The following is a 21,092-nucleotide window of genomic DNA, read 5'->3' as shown; positions in this document are numbered from 1 at the left end:
GTCATACCTATCATAATCGTCGACAGCGAAGTCCTTCCCTCCTAGTACGTAGTAGATCAATCCATCCACCACAGCCATGCTAGGCGAGAAGCGTTTCACTTGCATGGGGGCACACATGGTCCACTGGTTGGTCTTAGGCTTGTAGCACTCCATCCTATTTTCCATTGTCCTTTCATCATCATACAGACCACCTATAGACGAACACAAATTAACAGGATAGTAACTGTTAGTGTGTTTTATTAGGTGAGTCTACTATGGAACTAAGATCAGTGGTGGAAAGTAACTTAATACATTTACTCAAGCACTGTACTTTTACACCACTACAAGTCAGAGGCAAATACTTTATTTTATTTATTTTTGCAATTAAACAGTTTACTACTTACTTATTAATGTTGCTCATTTTGATTATTTATACTAAACAAACATTAACTGATAAATGATGATTATTATTATAGGTTGAGCTACACAGCTACTCCACCTGTACCAGATCTAACATTACAGTGATGAATACATTAATGCATTACTTATTACAATTCAATATACAACTGTGAAACTGTGAAAGGGGCCATTCTGCATATTGAGTATTTTTATGTTTAGTATTGCAAGTACATATGAATTTTATGCCTATATTTTTGTACTTTCTCTTGAGTAAAAAAATATTTCTATATTCTGGTATTGTTATTCTTACTCAAGTAAAAAAGAAAACAGAGTACTTCTTCCACCACTGACTAAATAGAAGTAAGATACCTGTAACATAGATCTTTCCATTCAGAACACAAGCAGCTGATTTATTACGTGGAATCTGCATAGGAGCGACTTCTGTCCACACTGATGTTTTAGGGTTGTACTTGGCCACCTCAAAGAGCATTGATGCACCACCTAGAGTCCAGGAGGACACACACGTCAAAACATTGATCACCGTCAACAGGAGAAGCATGAATACATAATAATACCAAAGGATTTGTACATTTTCAGTGAACCATTATGCTTGACATACACTAACACTACATGAAAAACACAACTTCATGAAACCCAGCAGGCTGAACCAGAAGATAAATAAATCTGTTCCATACCAATAAAATAGAGCTGTCCAACTAGTGCGACCACATCACAGCTGTTAGAATCGTAATGCGCTGCCACACCGACAGAGTGCATGATCTGCCAGGTGTTTGTGTTGGGGTCGTAGCGTTCCATCGAGTTGGCAACCCCCCAGCCCCCCACTGCAAACACATATCCATCCAGCATCACCAGACCTATGTAACATGTGGAGTTGAGCAGAGAAAAAATAAAAGTAAAAATGATTAAGTGATTACCTTGGCCATAGGCGCCGATCCTGTGGGTGCTCAGGAGATCGAGCACCCCACGGGAGACAGCGAGCACCCACTGGGAATGCGCCGGTCGGACGGTTAAAATGCTTTGTAACATGCACACTGCGCAGGATGCATGACGGCCGGTCTGGGCCGGTCTTACGGGTCTTATGGGCCGGTCTTATACCACACGTAATGCTGAAGAGATGTCTGTCATTAATACTCTCTCTGTACTCTTTAAAGTCTGATTATTAATTCCTTGTTCCAAAAGTTATCATCCGCCAATAATCAAATTGCACAACTTCGACTCCCATTGGCTAAATCATAAATCAGCGCCCCTGACCTTGGCCATATGCACTATGCTGCATCTCATTGGGTAACCAAGGCAAAAACACTTTGCGGTTATTCCAAAACAAAGACAGGGCAACAGCTCATTTTAAATGCTGGAAATGTGATTAATGTGAAAAAACTATCTATGATCTATGTTATAATTTGGCATTCTCATAAATAGGCATGCAACAGTATACCGTATTACCGCGGTATGAACAGCCACGGTATTGATACTGTGAGATTTCCGAGCTCACAGTATTTATTTATGTATTATTGCATGTGCATATGCACAGCTCCACTCACACAAGCCGCAAGAGACTTGTGATATAATAAACCATTTCACTTCATAAGCGGTCAGTCACATAATACAATTTCACAGTCAGTAAAAGCCCTGCTTGGTTTTGATTTAAACATCAGCTGCAGTACATTGAATGGGAGTTTCCTACCTGAAAAAAAAACCCAGATCATATTGTATTCCTTTGGCTGCCTCTTGATTTAGTCCAAGCAGCTAAAATAGGTTTTTTTTTTTTTTTTTTACAGAAAAAATGCTATAATGCTCAAATGCTCTCAGGCAGGATGCCATCTGTGCCATCACTAGTTGTTGATGTGTGACTGACTGATTATTACTGTGCACATGTACTAAATAAGACTTTGTGTTTGAGCATAAATATGCATTTTGAGAACACAATGTTTTTTCCCGCGCGGCGCATTCCTCCCCCACACCTTCAGCTGCTGGCTAGAGGAAACACTGAGACGCCTTTTAAAGGGATAGTTCAGATTTTTTGAGTATTTTCTGTAGGAAATACTTACCATTAATGTAGTGGTTGCAAAGGTATTAATTGATTGCCCGAGTCCCGTGGTCAGAGTTATGGTCCGTTTCTGATAAATATGAATGTAGTCGTCATTTGTATTGTTGACCTATTTCTACCATATAGAGCAGGTTTCGTTCAATTTCGACCCCTCTGTCACATGGTACTATTTTTTGTGTCATATATTTTGTGAGTGAGTAGGCTGCCGCGGCGCAGTGATTCTGGACACAAACATTAGTACCATGTGACAGAGGGGTCGAAATTGAACGAAACCTGCTCTATATGGTAGAAATAGGTCAACAATACAAATGACGTTAGTTTTTTAAATTTATTTATTTTTAATGAGCGGCCCCCACAAAATCTACTAATCTACCGAAACTACTTCATATTTATCAGAAACGGACCATAACTCTGACCACGGGACTCAGGCAATCAATTAATACCTTTGCAACCACTACATTAATGGTAAGTATTTCCTACAGAAAGTACTCAAAAAATCTGAACTAACCCTTTAAGAACCTGCTCATTTTAATACATTTCCATATAATTAGATATTAAATATAAAAGCAACTGATATTGTCTGGAATTATAATCTGAAATGTGTAAATTTGGTTACAGATTACAGATCCTAAATTGATTGACTCTGATGGTAATCCTCACCTGATGTAACCACAGCATATCCGTTTACATCCACGGGCAGTCGTCCAAGAGCCTTCCACTGATTGGTCAGGGGATCAAAGCTGAAAACTTTATCAAAGCCCTCTAAAGTTTTAGTCTCTCCCAACGTCACGATCACTTCAACAAACAGAGGAGAAGGAGCAGGTGAGACAGAGTAGATTTAAGAGTTGAAGGAGGAACCAAATGTATTTCGTTGAACTATCAGTGTTGTAGCCCCAACCCTCTGGAACCCTCTCCCCATGGAGATTAGAACCTTCTGGGATAGAGCTTTCAGTGTTGTAGCCCCAACCCTCTGGAACTCTGTCCCCAGAGAGGCAGCACCAAATTAGCAGTCACTGAATGAATCTCATGGAGAAAATTGGTATGCATTTTGACATGTATAAAAGCGCAAAAAACTAAATGAAAGCTTGAATTGTAAACTTAAAATAATGAAATCATGATGCAACTAGAAGGTCTTCACCAGATCAGGTAGGTTATTGGGGCCTCGTGGTGGCGCTATAATAGGCCAATGTGAAAAGGGTGGCATTTCTTCCTCGGCATAGTGGGAATGTGCGTGCAAAATTTCACGGAAGTTCATGATTTGAGGCATTTTGTTCAAAACCAATCCTGCAAACTTTGGAAGCCAATCAGGAAGGAATAATGAAGAATTGAACGGATCCGTCTTGATCACATGACCAACATTTCACGGCAATTGCACACTGTGTTCATGATTTGAGGCATTTTGTTCAAAACTGACCACTCCTGCAAAATTTGGAAGCCAATCTTAGCCAATCAGGATGGAATATGAAAAATCCGAAAGACCCGTTTGATTTAATGACTATAGAGATACTGTGCATTGATTTGTGTGATGTTTGGACAAAATCTGTATGAATAATAAAAAATAAAAAAAAGGTTTTGCAGAGATCGGCCTCCTGGTGGCGCTATAACAGGCCGATCTGAAAAATTCGGGGGCAGAGATTCTCTTCTGACATCCAGGGAGTGTGCGTGCACAGTTTCGCTGCAATCAGACCAACGGTGTCGGAAATTAGCTGTTCAAAAAGAGCTAACGGACAGACACACGGACAGGGTGCAAAACATTAGCCTCGAGTGGCCAGACAATATCACTGGCGAGGGCTTTTCTTTTTTTCTAATGGCAGATACATCTGGAACCAAGCTGGCAAAACATAGTCTTGGCCATGCCTTCGGCCTGGCGGAAACAATAACCATTATGAAGCCTGAATAACAAACCTATTTTTTATTGGCAGATAAGCTTTTTCCAGCATCATCAGGGCCAACATGCATGCATGTGTTCAGCAGGGTACCTGTGGTCCTGCGTGGGCGTGGTGTGTTACAGTAGGGACGCTCCTTGGCTTCAGAGATGAACCTCTGGCTCTGAGGCTCAACCACAGTGAGGAGGTAGGAGGGACTGACGAGAGGCAGACGGATGTGCTGTAGCACCTAAAAGAATGCATAGAACACCAAGTATTTACTAATCCAACTGGAACAACGTTATATAATAACTATGCATATTACCAGCCAGTAGCACACATACAGTAGATGCCAAATATGTATTGGAAAGTTACTCTAGAAACTAACATGCATTTAGAAGACCCCTGACACATTGATAGGCAGAGACCTCTGATCGTCTGGTAAGGTGAGAATAAGAAATGACTGACCTTTTCAAAGCTCTGCATGCGGGTAGGACACTTGTCTAGCCACAGCATGGCAGCCTCAAACACCATGTCCTCCTTGGGCACATTGAGATGGTCACTGGAGAGAACCTCTGTCAGTCTTTCTACAGAGAGAGACAGGAACTCTTCCTATTGGTAGAAAACAAAATACAGTAGATTAGAGACCACTGTGACTGGCACTGTGACTGATTGAATGTTTCTACCCAGGTCTGGGTCAGTTGTGGTGGTGGTAGGTTGAGTAATAATAAAAATAAATAATAATAAAAAAAAAGTTTTAGCAGATAAAAAAACCAACAACAGACAAAATCAACTCGGGAAAAGTATGATTCCTCAATCACTGACCTGCTGGTAGATGACACTGAAGTGTTCCAGTATGTAATCCATGCTGTGTTTCACCAACATTTCACAGGAGTGGTCATCAGCAGAGCAGTAAGTCTCTACACAGTTCTTTATGTCCAGGTGACACATCATGTATTTACAGCAGGCCTCGCGAACAGCAGTGACATCAAACAAGTCTGATGCTGCTAGCAGGGCCTAGAACAAATGAACACAATGTCTTTATTAAGCACTGACGTCATGTCGGACAAACATGGATGGACACAATGAATGAGGTTTATTATGATAATACATTACCTTCACATTATCAGTAGAGATGGAAACCTTAGAAGTGTAGGCATAGTTCACCAGCAAACCAATCATCTGAGGCTCCACTCCTCTGATGGTCACCCTTTCCTGTGTGGACTCCTTCATACCAGATGTAAACATGGCCTGTGCAGGTTGAAAAGCTGAATGGTTGGCTTGGGTGTGTTCATGGCTTAGGCCTTTCTTATTTACATTGTGTCAACGGTTAATTGAATTAATTGGATATAGCATGGAAATAGCATGATGATCGGTTCCCCTTAAGCAGAATTGAAATATATTTCCTTAACAGCAGGTCAATAAAAGTGTCAGTGTTTCCCCTATATGCATTTAACAGTGGCGGCACGCTATGCCTAGTTTTTGGTTGCCACAGCTTGATTTTTTAAGCGACGAGTTGTGAGCTTGTAGGTCTCCTGTGAAACGGTTCTCCCTAGGGTAACATCTTTCTATGGGTTACAAAGGTTTCAGTAACCGGGTCATTCCAGAATTGGAGGACATTTTACGTCCCACCCAAGAAATGTCAAATAATCCATTTACAAAATACTAAATAATGCATTTGTCGTGTAACTTGTACTTGCCCTTAGACCAAATCTAAATCAACTTGGAGATTTTTTTTTAAAACATATTTAAAAAAAAATACCAAATAAGTCTGTAGTACCCCTAAAATGCAAGTTTTCTCTTGTCCCAACCCCTTGGTTGCCAAATTGAATCTCAGATAAAACTGTTAAAATGACATTTAAATCTACTTTCTTTTGCATTATTTTGTTCATAGATGTCTCTTATAGATGTGATTAAAATATGTTTTAATTAACCTAATATTTTAAATAAGTATTATTATGCAAGGAACCTGTGTCCCACAACTTGCATGCAACCCTGTTACCTTAAACCTTTTAGCATGGTAAAAGAAGAAGAAAAGTGTGAGTCACATGACACACTAGAAGTGTCATCATCAAACACTTTCCTAACATCATAGGTAGAGCAAAGGCATCTCCTCACTTCTATTATTCATATTTTTATAACATTGTCAGCCTTACTTGAATGTCTCAACCTACCTCACGCAACCCTGTTATGCATATTTCCAGAATAAGATAAATACTTGACAAAAAAAGATTTACTTATTTATTTATGTGAGTTTGTCCTCTTGGTAAATGCTAACATCTAGCTAAACAGCTAGCTTCTATTCCTGAGAAAAAGCTAACATTAGCATAGATTTGCAATCCTGTTACTTGCAGCCCTGTTACTATTACTTGCAGCCCTGTTACTATAACACATATAAAACATGTAATAAAAAATACCTTTGATGCCTGAGCTGAGCTAATCAAGCTTTTGATAGTATATTACCTATTATTGATGAATATATAACAGAAAATGGCCAAATAGAAGGTTATTTTTTCAAAAATTCTGAAGCCCAAATGTCCTCCAATTCTGGAATGACCCAACCCACTAGGCTCCAAATAACTTTTAGGCAATAGCTTGCCTGTAGATCATCGCAGCATATCAAATCAAGTTGCAACAGATGTATTTGTTTTGTCTAGAGTCGCGCTAAGTCCATGCTTTTCCAGTTTTGGTATTTACAGTACAAAAGCCCCCTCGCCCCCCACCCTCCTCACTTCACTATTTTCAACCCAAATTCTTGAGCTAGAGAAACAGGTAACAAAATTATGCATAGACATTTGTACTTCATTTGCACTACTTTTCTATGTGGTTAAATGTGCAGGTTTCTCAGCTGTTCAATAAGCCTCATTAATTAGCCCACTTGTCCCATCGAAGCAGCAGGCCTTTTCAATTAAAATATATCCACGCTGACGCTGGTTGTAGCTGCTATGGTAGAGCTTTCCAAACGCAGAGCTATGTGCGCAGTGGATAGCTGTACTATCTCTGCCCAAATCACCTGTTACAATGAGGAGCGATGATTTGGGAGTGGAAGGTAACTAACGCTAGTTGCAGAAAGACCCCCTTCATTTGGGAGAAAAAGAAAGCGGTCGTGGTATTGCGTCACTGAAATGATGACTGATAAACAGACATAAAGGACTTGAGCTGAGCTGCTGTTTTGGTTGTCAATAGCCAGAGTGAGACTGTCAATCTTAGACACACGACTTAATGTTTTGAGGAAAATAATTATAATATTTTGAGGAAAATAATTTAAATTAAAAAAACAACGTTATCCTAGGGGAAACACTGAGTGTGTATTTACCTCAAAGTAAGGGCTGAAGGAGGCCAGTACATAACGATGGCAGGGGACCTCCTGTCCCTCACAGCACAGAACCACATCACACAAGGTTCTGTTGAGACGCAGCCTGTTGAGACCCTCTAGGACCTTGTTGGGATGGTTGGGGTCCACAAACATCTCAGCATCCAGGGAGGATAGAGGTACACTGGTGTCGTCCTCCTGAAGTGCAACGACAACAACATCCAGACAGAGGGACATTTATAAATCAGACAAATAAACTACTGTTCATCTGCGAGTAATGTTGCTGATCTAGTAATGATGCTTGAAGGCTGTCACTCACATGGTCAGTGTCCAGTCTCATCCTCTTGGCAGCCTGTGGTGATTCTCTCTGGAAGGCAGCATCCAGGATGTTGTCAGCCATGTCTAGAGGTGAGGTGAGGTGGAGTGGGTCTCGCCTGCAGAGAGAACACACAACATTACTGTTACATGTGGTTACACAGTGAAATCCTCAGTTCATTTAACTCTGAGAGGGTACAAATGGAACCTTGATGGAATGAACGTGATTCACCTGTCTCCGTATTTTAACTGCCTGTTTATCACAGTGATTTAATTCAACTCAGGCTGAGCATTAGTGAAATGAGGTTGTTATAATGTGGTAAGATGTGAACGAATGGAGTTTTGGAGTTACTCTCTCACCATGTTTAAAATGCAAAGAAACAGCCCATCTGAAAAATTCGGGGGCAGAGATTCTCTTCTGACATCCAGGGAGTGTGCGTGCACAGTTTCGCTGCAATCAGACCAACGGTGTCGGAAATTAGCTGTTCAAAAAGAGCTAACGGACAGACACACGGACAGGGTGCAAAACATTAGCCTCGAGTGGCCAGACAATATCACTGGCGAGGGCTTTTCTTTTTTTCTAATGGCAGATACATCTGGAACCAAGCTGGCAAAACATAGTCTTGGCCATGCCTTCGGCCTGGCGGAAACAATAACCATTATGAAGCCTGAATAACAAACCTATTTTTTATTGGCAGATAAGCTTTTTCCAGCATCATCAGGGCCAACATGCATGCATGTGTTCAGCAGGGTACCTGTGGTCCTGCGTGGGCGTGATGTGTTACAGTAGGGACGCTCCTTGGCTTCAGAGATGAACCTCTGGCTCTGAGGCTCAACCACAGTGAGGAGGTAGGAGGGACTGACGAGAGGCAGATGGATGTTCTGTAGCACCTAAAAGAATGCATAGAACACCAAGTATTTACTAATCCAACTGGAACAACGTTATATAATAACTATGCATATTACCAGCCAGTAGCACACATACAGTAGATGCCAAATATGTATTGGAAAGTTACTCTAGAAACTAACATGCATTTAGAAGACCCCTGACACATTGATAGGCAGAGACCTCTGATCGTCTGGTAAGGTGAGAATAAGAAATGACTGACCTTTTCAAAGCTCTGCATGCATGCACTAAGGAAGAGAGTGGGCACTAAGGAAGAGAGTGGGCCCTAAGGAAGAGAGTGGGCACTAAGGAAGAGAGTGGGCACTAAGGAAGAGAGTGGGCACTAAGGAAGAGAGTGGGCACTAAGGAAGAGAGTGGGTACTAAGGAGGAGAGTGGGCACTAAGGAGGAGAGTGGGCACTAAGGAAGAGAGTGGGCACTAAGGAAGAGAGTGGGCACTAAGGAAGACAGTGGGCACTAAGGAAGAGAGTGGGCACTAAGGAGGAGAGTGGGCACTAAGGAAGAGTGGGCACTAAGGAAGAGTGGGCACTAAGGAAGAGAGTGGGCACTAAGGAAGAGAGTGGGCACTAAGGAAGAGAGTGGGCACTAAGGAAGAGAGTGGGCACTAAGGAGGAGAGTGGGCACTAAGGAAGAGAGTGGGCACTAAGGAGGAGAGTGGGCACTAAGGAAGAGAGTGGGCCCTAAGGAAGAGAGTGGGCACTAAGGAAGAGAGTGGGCCCTAAGGAAGAGTGGGCACTAAGGAGGAGAGTGGGCACTAAGGAAGAGAGTGGGCCCTAAGGAAGAGTGGGCATCTCCATGTTTAATTGGACGAATTTGTTAAATGTTCTTAAAGTATACATGATGTGAACATGCAGGTACATCATTATAATAATAATAATAATAATAATAATAATAATAATAATAATAATAATAATAATAATGTATACATTACATCATTATCAGACCTACACTTATCATTCAACTTCTTATTTATGCCCAAAATGACTGAGTATACAGGTTTTGTAGCGATTTGTAGCCAATTATAGAAATATTGTGCCTTAATGGTCGAATGTTCCAGCATCCTCTAATCATGTTTAATTACATTACTTCCTGATTATTAACTATTTACATTTCTTTGGGGGTAAATGAACCAGTTTAACATGTTGGTGCCCAGTCTCTCTAGTGCCCAGTCCCCTTAGTGCCCAGTCTTCCTGGTAGCACAGCTAGCATTAGCTGAGTAATGCTATCTTTAGCTGTATGTATGTATGTTATTGTTAATACATAAACTCACCCCCTCCATCACACTGCCGTCCACCTCCATTATTCCGTCCATTTAGAGTTAATATTAACTGTTATAAATGTTCTTTAATCTGATCATTAAAGTGATTTCAATGCTTTCTGCTCTCTCTGCTGCTCCTTCACTTGCAGTTGTCGCTTTAGATGACGTCATCAAACGGCGTGCGTGTAGTTTTATAGCAGAGAGCTCTACGCGTCAAGAGGTAACGGTTTAATATACGGAGTAGCACTGCCCTCCTCGGGCCACATGTGTGTACTGCAGCTGCTGTTGTGTACATAGAGCTAGAACTAATGTACTGACAGTAACTAAAGTAATAAAGTACATGTACTCCCCACTTTATGGACAATATTATTATTATTGTTGTCATCATTATTATTATTATTATTTGCAAGCACATGACTTTGACTACATTTGTAGGAAGGGAAAACATATTATATTTGACCACTTAAGCCCCTATTTAAATATAGTGAAAGTAGCCGATCTACAAGCTCACAACACGTCGCAGTGTGACGTGTTGTGAGCTTGTAGATCGGCTACTTTCAATATATGTTTAATAATAATAATAGGTGTGTTGTGGTTCAGTTCTATAAAGAAACAGACAAAGTCAGACTTTATTTTATTACATATTCATTCATCTCAACTCATTGTTTTACTGTGTGAGACAAAACAAATATGTTACAAAGACAAAACATTCAGAACAATAAATACATCATGTGACGTGTGTGTGTGTGCGTGCGTGTGCGTGTGCGTGTGCGTGTGCGTGCGTGCGTGCGTGCGTGCGTGCGTGCGTGTCATTCTGTCTGTCTGTCTGTCAGACAGACAGACAGACAGAGGTCTGTCAGATTGGGTTGTTTATTGGGTTTGGGTTGTTTATATAACCCAATTAAAGGTTCTTTAAACCCAACAAGTTGGGTTGTTGGGTTGGTTCACTTACCCAACAATAGGTTGTTTATATAACCCAATTAAATGTTATTTATACCCAACAATAGGTTGTTCATATAACCCAATTAAGACTTCTTTAAACCCAGCAAGTCAGGTTGTTAATGCATTATTATTTTTTATTACTAATTATAACGGGTTGTTCCCTTTTATAATCGACATTTCATTGGCACAACTGATGGTCATTAATTTAACAAAAGTATCACATTATCACAATTTGTTGGCATTTACTCACCTCTGATCCTTTGTTTGTTTTCTTGATCAAATATATTCTCACACCAATGTAACAATAATGATTTATTAAAATTCTAGTCACAGAATTTAACACATCAAAATATAAAATTCCCATAAAATTTCACAACATTTCTCCCCTTTTAAACAGCATCAAAACATTAGCTTTCCATTTCACTGACATAAAATGTAAAATGTAATGACACTAAACGGTCACATAAAATTCCACAACATTTCTCCTCTTTGTAACAGCTCCAAAACATCAGCTTTCACTGACAAAATGTATTAGAGATTAGAGAATGACCATAGGAGTTTGTAAACACTTATGAACAACAACCGTTATGTATGAACAAATGAAAAACGTCTCATCTCTGAAAGGAGAAGACAGAGTGCACAGTGCTCTAAGTGAACGGAGCCTGCCATTCTTCACAATATGTAACTGGAATCATTACAACCCTAGAAATAATATGGCAACAAGCAATGTATCAACCCTCGAATCATTAAAGTCCTCGAACAAGGACTTGAATGAGGACTGCGCCAGACAGATTTCTAATCTTTCTGCCACCAAATCACCACAGGAATTCAGTGGCACTGGACAACATCTGGCTGATAAGTTAACAATTAAAGTGGACCCTTTCTAAAGTTACCAAGGATGTGATCAGAGCAGGGGAGAGGGGAGAGAAAGGCAGAGATGGTGGGGGGGATCCAGGTCAGTCTACTTGCAAGCAAGTATTTGCGTCTTCAGGAACTTCACCGCTGGGGAAACAGTTCCCTCGAGTCCATAGACGACATCCTGGAAGAATTGCCAAGTAGGCAAACACTGACATGTATATTGAATGTCAAAGACATAAAAGGTTTTGAAACATGTGTCCACAGCTGCAAGAGCCGTCTCCGTCTCAATAGCCTTCCCTGAGATGATCACAAAGGCTTGAGAGCTTGCATCCCATCCGATAGCAGCAGCACGAACGGGCACGACCTGGACGCTCTGGCCTGCTCCAAATACTCCACCATGTTAGTTCCGACCTATGATGAGAAAGAAAAGAAAAAAGATAATTATTTCTACCGGTGCAGAGCAATTGTCATCAGCTCTCTACTGAAGCTCTTTCAACCCCCTCCCACCCCCATCATCTGATTTAATAGAGCTCTATGAGAAAGAAGCGTGACGGCCCTAAATTCAATGGCGTAGTCTTAAACAATTTATTCTGGGTGTGTGGCCAGTCTACTTATGTGTGGTCTGTGGTTTATACATCCCACGTCACTATGGAGTGATAACTTACACCGAGTTACAACTTGTAAGAATAGTGCTTCATGAAATGAGTATCCTGACAAACGTTAAGCTGTGTCACTCATTCCACGAATAGTTGCACCTCATTGTAAAGAGGAATCAGGCTTTCCAACAGTGTAAAAGAACAATTGCAGTCATTTAGCTAAGAATTTATATTATAATTTCTGTTCAAAGGTAAATTACTTACAGGCTTAACATCAATGAAGAATCTTTTCGATTCTTCCACACTGGCGCGGACCACTTTTCTGCCATGTCTATAAACAGGCGGAGGGAGCATGACAGGCAGCAGCATCAGGGCTACTTCTCCCCTGGCATCTGTAGGAGGACAAAAAAAAAAAGACAGCAACGCATCAACATCAAAATCACCCTCATCACCTACAAAGCCCTGAACAACCTTGCCCCCTTATACCTGACTGATCTCCACCGCCACTCCCTCATTCGCCGCCTCTGCAGACACCAACCCACTCACCCCTATCACCAAGCAAGTACCACACCCTGGAGCCTTCACCATCGCCAGCCATTGCCGTCTAGAACTCTTGACTTCCCTCATGCAAATGTCAACTCAAATCCCATCAAGATAACCTACATCTGACAATCCTCCTCTGCCATCACCCTCTCTCTTCTTCCAATGCGTTTTCCTTTTGCAGTTTGCTTACTTGACTTTCTTGTTTGATTGTTTGTTTTGTTAGTTAAGTTCTTATGTAAAGTGCATTTGAGTACCCAGAAAAGCATGATATAAAACCGAACTCATTATTATTAGTGAGGTATTCTTTACATTTGCTAAGTTAGTTATAAAATAACTATTTTACCCAAATTGATCTGAGGAAGAGAGTGGGCCCTAAGGAAGAGAGTGGGCACTAAGGAAGAGAGTGGGCACTAAGGAAGAGAGTGGGCACTAAGGAAGAGAGTGGGTACTAAGGAGGAGAGTGGGCACTAAGGAGGAGAGTGGGCACTAAGGAAGAGTGGGCACTAAGGAAGAGAGTGGGCACTAAGGAAGAGAGTGGGCACTAAGGAAGAGAGTGGGCACTAAGGAGGAGAGTGGGCACTAAGGAAGAGTGGGCACTAAGGAAGAGTGGGCACTAAGGAAGAGAGTGGGCACTAAGGAAGAGAGTGGGCACTAAGGAGGAGAGTGGGCACTAAAGAGGAGAGTGGGCACTAAGATAGAGAGTGGGCACTAAGGAAGAGAGTGGGCACTAAGGAAGAGAGTGGGCACTCAGGAAGAGAGTGGGCACTAAGGAGGAGAGTGGGCACTAAGGAAGAGAGTGGGCACTAAGGAAGAGAGTGGGCACTAAGGAGGAGAGTGGGCACTAAGAAAGAGAGTGGGCCCTAAGGAAGAGAGTGGGCACTTAGGAAGAGAGTGGGCACTAAGGAAGAGAGTGGGCACTAAGGAAGAGAGTGGGCCCTAAGGAAGAGTGGGCACTAAGGAGGAGAGTGGGCACTAAGGAAGAGAGTGGGCCCTAAGGAAGAGTGGGCATCTCCATGTTTAATTGGACGAATTTGTTAAATGTTCTTAAAGTATACATGATGTGAACATGCAGGTACATCATTATAATAATAATAATAATAATAATAATAATAATAATGTATACATTACATCATTATCAGACCTACACTTATCATTCAACTTCTTATTTATGCCCAAAATGACTGAGTATACAGGTTTTGTAGCGATTTGTAGCCAATTATAGAAATATTGTGCCTTAATCGTCGAATGTTCCAGCATCCTCTAATCATGTTTAATTACATTAACGATGATTAACGACATTAATTACATTAAGATGACGTTGTCATCCTGGTTAAACAACTCACTGGTTGTTCCTTTACTCACATGTATTTAACATCTCTATTTAAACACCATTCTAACATCAGCCTCAATCCAACGTCCATGTAAACAAGCTCTCACAACACGCACACATAACGTAAACATGTATATTTGTACAACACACGTAAAACTCATGAACACAAAGACAAACACAGCTTAAATAAACATACCTCGTTGTTTTAGACGTTTTAAACTTTAACAACAAACACACGTTCCTCCCGCAGCTCCTCTTCAAAGGGACGAGGTGTTACACCTAACTGTGTCCTCCTGACAACAACACACTACAGAAGATCAGTTCCGGACACAACAACTCCTGTGTAAAATGACAAGTCTATGTATTTTTGTGACCTGCAGGGGGAGCTATAACACCAACATTGTAAGAAAGTGAGAGCTTTTGTAAAACAGCTGTATAAATGAATACATTGAATAAATGCTGAACCCTCCTCAGGACAGAGTAAGCAATGAGCTGTCCCATAACCATCTCCAGTGGTGCACTGGTGAATGATTTATAGCATTGAAATGGAAATCATCCTTCATACCAAACTATGAATGTATGTCATGGAATACTGAATTGGCATATGCTAGCATTTTACTTTGAGCTAAAAAAGCATTATTTTACACTTTGGGCTATTCAAAAATAGCAGATCTACAAGCTCGTATCGCGGCACTCGGTACCGCGATACGAGCTTGTAGATCTGCTATTTTTGAAACATCGTGAAAATGAGTGCAAATCTTTGAATATAAATACTTTTAAAGCGAACATTTTGAACTCAAATCTTTGCTTCTGGGGGGTCCCTGGAACAAAACATTTTGATGGCGGTCCGCGGCCAAATACATATCATTTTGGGGGTCCTTGATATGAAAAAGTTTGAGCACCACTGATATAGAAACATACGTTTTTCAGAAAACTGTTGGGATTTAGGAGACATGTAGAATCGGCTTCAGGTCTCAATGGGTTAATTGACACAAGATAAGATAAGATAGATAAGATAATCCTTTATTGCAGATGTTATATGGTGAGTAAATAAAGACAAGTAGCTTTATGAATGTGTCGGCAATGAGTCCTTTCCACCACTAGACAACGTAGGTTTGCTAAAAGACAGCAGGTTCTGACCCCCATCATACTACAAACTATGGCATTAGAACCACAGATGGTTTAGTAAATACCATCACATAAAATGTAATATTTTCTACACATGTCTCTCCCCTCCCTTCTCAATAGCAGGCACTATATATTCTGAAATGTGTTTAAGCCCCTCGTGGGTTCAGAGTAAAATTAACACTATTTACCGTGATTTGCTACCAGTCCTGTAATACACACTGGAACTGATTCAGGGGTGAAGTGATTTTCTGCTCATCTTGAACGTATACAATAAAATAGTTTTCTATCTCCCTGTGTTCCATATGGTCAGATGTGCAGTCACTCTCTCCACGTTTTAAAATGCAAAGAAACTTGACTTTTTGCGTCTTATGTAGTCAATAGTCACCTGATATAGACCCCTTAACAGACGACGTCATACTGGCTGCGTGCAGCCAGTATGCGCGCAACGAAACCCATTATATCAGGTCTCGTTAGGACGCGTCTCACTAGCCAACACACACAAGAGGGGGTTGGGGTGTGCTGAAACCAGTGCACCCCGAAACAGGTTGGGAATTGATTGCGTGAAACAATCACCTGTGCGTCCAGGCTCAATGTTAGTAAACAAATAATTGGTCTATACTGAAGCTTTATTTGAGCATATCACATATTTTTCAGTAATATCCTGGCTACTACACACTGTTCAGTTGACAGACATTTAAGATGTTCAGTTGACAGACATTTAAGATGTTCAGTTGACAGACATTTAAGATGTTCAGTTGACAGACAATTAAGATGTTCAGTTGACAGACATTTAAGATAGATGTTCAGTTGACAGACATTTAAGATGTTCAGTTGACAGACAATTAAGATGTTCAGTTGACAGACATTTAAGATAGATGTTCAGTTGACAGACATTTAAGATGTTCAGTTGACAGACATTTAAGATGTTCAGTTGACAGACATTTAAGATGTTCAGTTGACAGACAATTAAGATGTTCAGTTGACAGACATTTTAACTGGGAGTTACAATGTGTCGGTCACCCAAAACTAGTTTGGGGGTTTTATGTGGAAAAGTGTATTAATTTACTTCATTAACTATATAACTACAACTACATAAACATCAAACTAGCAGAAAATGTTCAAATCACAATTATCACATCTATATTTATCTTTGTACTAAACTTTTAAGGTGTATTCTTTTTTACCATATGTTTTTTAGGACCTTTATGGTGTCTAGTTCAGATGTATTCTTGTTGCTCTGGTCAAATAATGGCCCATGGGGTTAATTTTAACCCTTTATGATACCTATTCCCAATCAAACCATAAAATGAAGATAACAGAAAATACCATAACTCTTGAAGTAAACAACCTACAGAGACAAATAAACACATCTTTCTATATCATTTGGACTCAAGGAATTCATTAAAGTGGTTAATATGAAGATTCAAGCACATTTTGACTCTATTTGAGGACAGAAACAGCAAAAAAAATAGCAGAATATTTTGAAATCATATCTATATTTCTCCTTGTACAACATTTCTAAGGTGTATTCTTTTTTTACCATATGTCTTTTAGGACCCTAAATGTGTCTAGTTAATCAGCGATTAATCATTATTAATTATTATTATTTTTATTTATATATATATATTTATATATTTATTTATCATTATTATTATTATTAATTCATCATAATTAATTTATTCTAAACTATTGAAATGTTTTGAAATCTATCTCATACTCATAAGGACTATTTGGAATAAGACACTTGCAACACTGATTTACTTACTGATTTACTTTTTAGCCCAGGGGCGAAGAGTCAGCAGTCTCGTACACCATCGTCCGGGGAGGCACAAAGCGAGGAAAGGAGCGCTTGGTTGATAACCGTGGGTTTACCTACACCAAGCACAAGACGGAACCATAATACACCACGTGGGGTTGCAGTCAACGTGCACTCAAGTGAAATGTCTCAGTGAAGCAGGTTGGGGAGTGTTTTGTTGCTGTGGGCAGACTTGACCACAGCTGTCACAGCGGAACGCCTGCCATTGCAGTAACTCCATTGTTTAGGAAGAGCAAGGAACAAAAAAGTGCGTGGATATGTACCGCCGGCAGGCAGAGAGTTCAGGCTCTTGGTGGAGATTTCCTGCTCTGATTCTCTGTGGGTCTAGCTCCTGCTAGCCGCTAACTGGCGGCTATTTTGGGCTGAAAGTCCTCCTTATTCGGCGACCTCCAGGCCCCAGGCTGGGGCAGGCTGTTGTCCTCCTCCGATGTGGACGGTGGACGGTCCCGTAGAGATTTCAGGCTCTTTACCGAAGAGTTTTCCTGCTCTGAAGACAAGCGCAACATTAGAATATTGCTAATATAACCGTGGGTTCACATATGGCAAGCACAAGACGGTGACGACGCCATCTGAATACACCACGTGGCGTTGCACTCAACGTGCACTCAAGTGAAAAGTCTTAGTGAAGCAGGTTGGGGAGTGTTTTGTTGCTGTGGGCAGACTTGACCACAGCTGTCACAGCGGAACGCCTGCCATTGCCAATAAGGTAAATTAACTAGTGATTTTGTGTGTGTATAATGTGTAGACAAACCAAACTGACCAACTGATATTGCTAATATAATCGTCCGGTTGAGGGGGGTTGAGGGGGTGTCGCCCCCCGTGACGCCGGGCCTGTTCCTAGCTAGGAGACTTTATCATGACACAGATGCGTTCCCTGTCCTAATGGGTTAAACAACTAGAAAAGACAAGTCTTAACAAAATGTTTTGATCAAATAATAACATTGGATTTGCTTCAAGGCGTTGTCCTCTTCTTCTTGTAACCCCCTCCACCACTTCTACCAGGCGCCTGCTTGAAGTGGTCAGAGATGGCAGCGCTGACCAGGTTCTCCATTGTCTCTCTGAATGTCTTCTGAACGGCTTCTGCAGTCAAAACAATGACGAATAACTCTCAGGCTGACAGTAGACATTACAGAGGTTATCTAGTATATGTCAGTCACACGTTTACAACGTGAAGAAGCAATCAACAAATAACTAGCACTGACAGTTATTTTTACCATTGATGACAGATAGAAGGCAGTGCTTTTGAAAGCTCTCTCCTGCTGTCCATGCAAGTAGAAAGGACTCATCAGGGCATTGGTGAAAAGTCTGAAACAAAAAGAAAACGCAACGCTAAATTGCAAAAAGAAAAACGGCACACTCTGCCAACCTGCAATGAAGACAATTATGTTGATATGAAACAGAAATAATACACTAACACGTAAGTGTTAAAAAAGTGATAAATAATACTTCCATTCTTACTTTTCTCCGACATGGGAAACTGAAAGAAACAAACCATGTGACAGTCTGCCTGTGATTTAGAATTTGAGGCTATACTTTGGCTGGTGCAGATCTTAATAAACAACATTACTTGTTTTCAAGTTCAACATCATTATCTCTCCCCAATTAAATCTTTGCCAGAGTAAGATGACTTCCAAACTTTATCAAAGTGTACCTTTTGGAATCCAGTGACTTTCTCCTGGGAGTTCTGATAAGATTTCCTGTTGGTGAAAGACAAGGTAATTAGGCTACATGTCATACGTGCAACATCACCATTGAGGATTACTGTTATAGTCAATTGAAAGGTGGAGTAGAGTCAAGACATTTTCTTGGCCCAGATTACGGCTTCACTGTAGGGGAGAGATTGCAACCCATTTTGCTCACTGCTACAATCAATTGAAAGTTACCTTGTGTAGTTCAGGATCTGACTTGGACCGGTGTGTAGCTTCAATATTCTGCTGGGTGTGAAAACACATTGAAATTACACCTTCTTACACCATCAAGTCATGTATGATATATGCTGTGCTTTATCCACATTTTCATTGTGGAGTCCAAGTTGTTTCTGTTCAGGAGTAAGGCCCCCACAGTAGATGTACTGTTGTTGAAATACGTAATATATTTTAATACCTTTTTATTTTAATCTTCCGGCTAAACGTTCTGTTATACTCATTTCTTCTAGAGGACCTAAAACATAGTAGTAGTAGTCCCAACGATAATGCAGGCGGGTAAACAAACAAACAAAAACTTTCAAAATGTAATTCCTGATATTTAAAATGTTAATCATTCATGTAGGTACCTTGTGCAGTTCTTCCTCTTTTACGGCTGACCGGAGTTTTGTCAAGATCTACCACAGAAAAAGAAATGAAGGAATTAGAAAACTCTTAAGGTTTTGTTGAACATTAACACCGATACTGGCTGTAATTTCCATCTACAATATATATATATTAAACATTGGGCTTAAATGAATTAACATAGCATTTAAATGTACCTGGTGTTGAGGTGTGTAGAGGGGCTGTCAAAACTGTCTTAGCTTTGGGCACTGGGCACTGATTCACCTGGGGAAGATAATTAGGCCAGATGTATATTATTGTAATGAACGAATATGACAATACTCCCAAAATAAAAAGGACAAAATAACAAACAAATCTAACAGCACAGCTCCCACCAGCATGGAGTTATCTATAGCTTTAAGCCAGTCATCAGTCAGCTGTATCAAAGCAGTAGAAGTAGAGTGACCAGCTCTATAGGCATGTTGACAATATGTTGCAAGCTTGTTTGAAACAAAATAAGCTTGAATTTGTGAATGCACCAACTTTTCCATGATTTTGCTCAAAACAGGTCAAATACTTATAGGAATAACCTTAGCCTCCTTCCACAGCTTTTGACATAGACCCACATCCTAACATCTATGAATAATATGACAGGTAGGAGATGCTACATTCTAGTGTTTAACACCGGGATTCCCGGGAATTCGTTTTTTTTTACCATCCCGGGAATTCACTTCGGTTCCCGGGCTTCCCGTTTTTTTTTTTCTTGTTAGAAATGAATACAAATTAGTAGAAAGCCCTATCTACAGCGTGGAGGAATTACTATTATAATTAGGCAAGTTACTTGCCGCGTGGCCGACCAGGGCAGGGTCCCATCGTGAACCAATATGGGACGCACTGAATGAATGTAACAGTAATGAACAAAATAAAACACAAGTGGCCGTGATGCCCCATGCCTGCCCTGCGCAGTACGCACGCTGATTTCACTGTTTCCTCTGCTGTCAATATGGTAGACACCAGTTGACTAGTTCAGATTCAACATCATCAAGTGAAACGCTGCATAAACAGTAGGTAGGTTTGATCGAGCCTATATTCCAGCTTAAAATGCGCACAAGCCAAGCAATGCTTTTGATAGAGAGAGAGAGAGACAGACCGGAGAGCTGGAGAGAGAGAGAGAGAGCAAGAGAGAGCGCGAGAGAGAGAGAGAGAGAGAGTATTAGACCGATGTGGTCCGATTTTTTTATCATCATTAATGTAGCCTACCCTACCTACACTTGCATTTTAGAACGTTCAAACTACCATTTTACTAGAACTACCCAGTAGAACAAGTGAATTGCACAACAGCTGTCTGTCTCATTGATTGTCAGTGCTGGCAGCGCATGCATGTGCACATCAAAATCACACTACAAAACCCCACATTTGATCAACAACAAAATATAGATTAATAGACAACATACAGCCAACATCCCAAAATGGAGTCTTATAATATCCAGCAAGTAGCCTAATATAAATGAATAACTGCAAACAAATGAC

At 40.7% G+C, this 21,092-nt stretch overlaps 1 protein-coding gene across 1 annotated transcript; it reads right to left on the bottom strand.

Annotated features, from left to right (window-relative positions):
• Positions 1-1,023: 1,023 nt before the first annotated feature.
• Positions 1,024-14,628, bottom strand: LOC311054882 (kelch-like protein 20; the record flags this gene model as incomplete). The annotated part of the gene is made up of 9 exons (XM_084070878.1): positions 14,569-14,628; positions 7,944-8,058; positions 7,628-7,822; positions 5,428-5,562; positions 5,137-5,328; positions 4,780-4,923; positions 4,426-4,561; positions 3,107-3,241; positions 1,024-1,253 (listed from the first exon to the last, which is right to left on the bottom strand). The coding sequence occupies exons 2-9, from the start codon at positions 8,022-8,024 to the stop codon at positions 1,024-1,026; spliced, it is 1,248 nt and encodes a 415-aa protein (XP_083927004.1). The 5' UTR covers positions 8,025-8,058; positions 14,569-14,628.
• Positions 14,629-21,092: the final 6,464 nt, after the last annotated feature.

The sequence above is a fragment of the Gymnoscopelus microlampas genome (assembly GCF_963454915.1).
Source record: "Gymnoscopelus microlampas genome assembly, chromosome: 11".
Taxonomy (NCBI): domain Eukaryota; kingdom Metazoa; phylum Chordata; class Actinopteri; order Myctophiformes; family Myctophidae; genus Gymnoscopelus; species Gymnoscopelus microlampas.
Note: the sequence above shows the minus strand (reverse complement) of the source record. Positions and strands in the feature narration are given on the sequence as shown.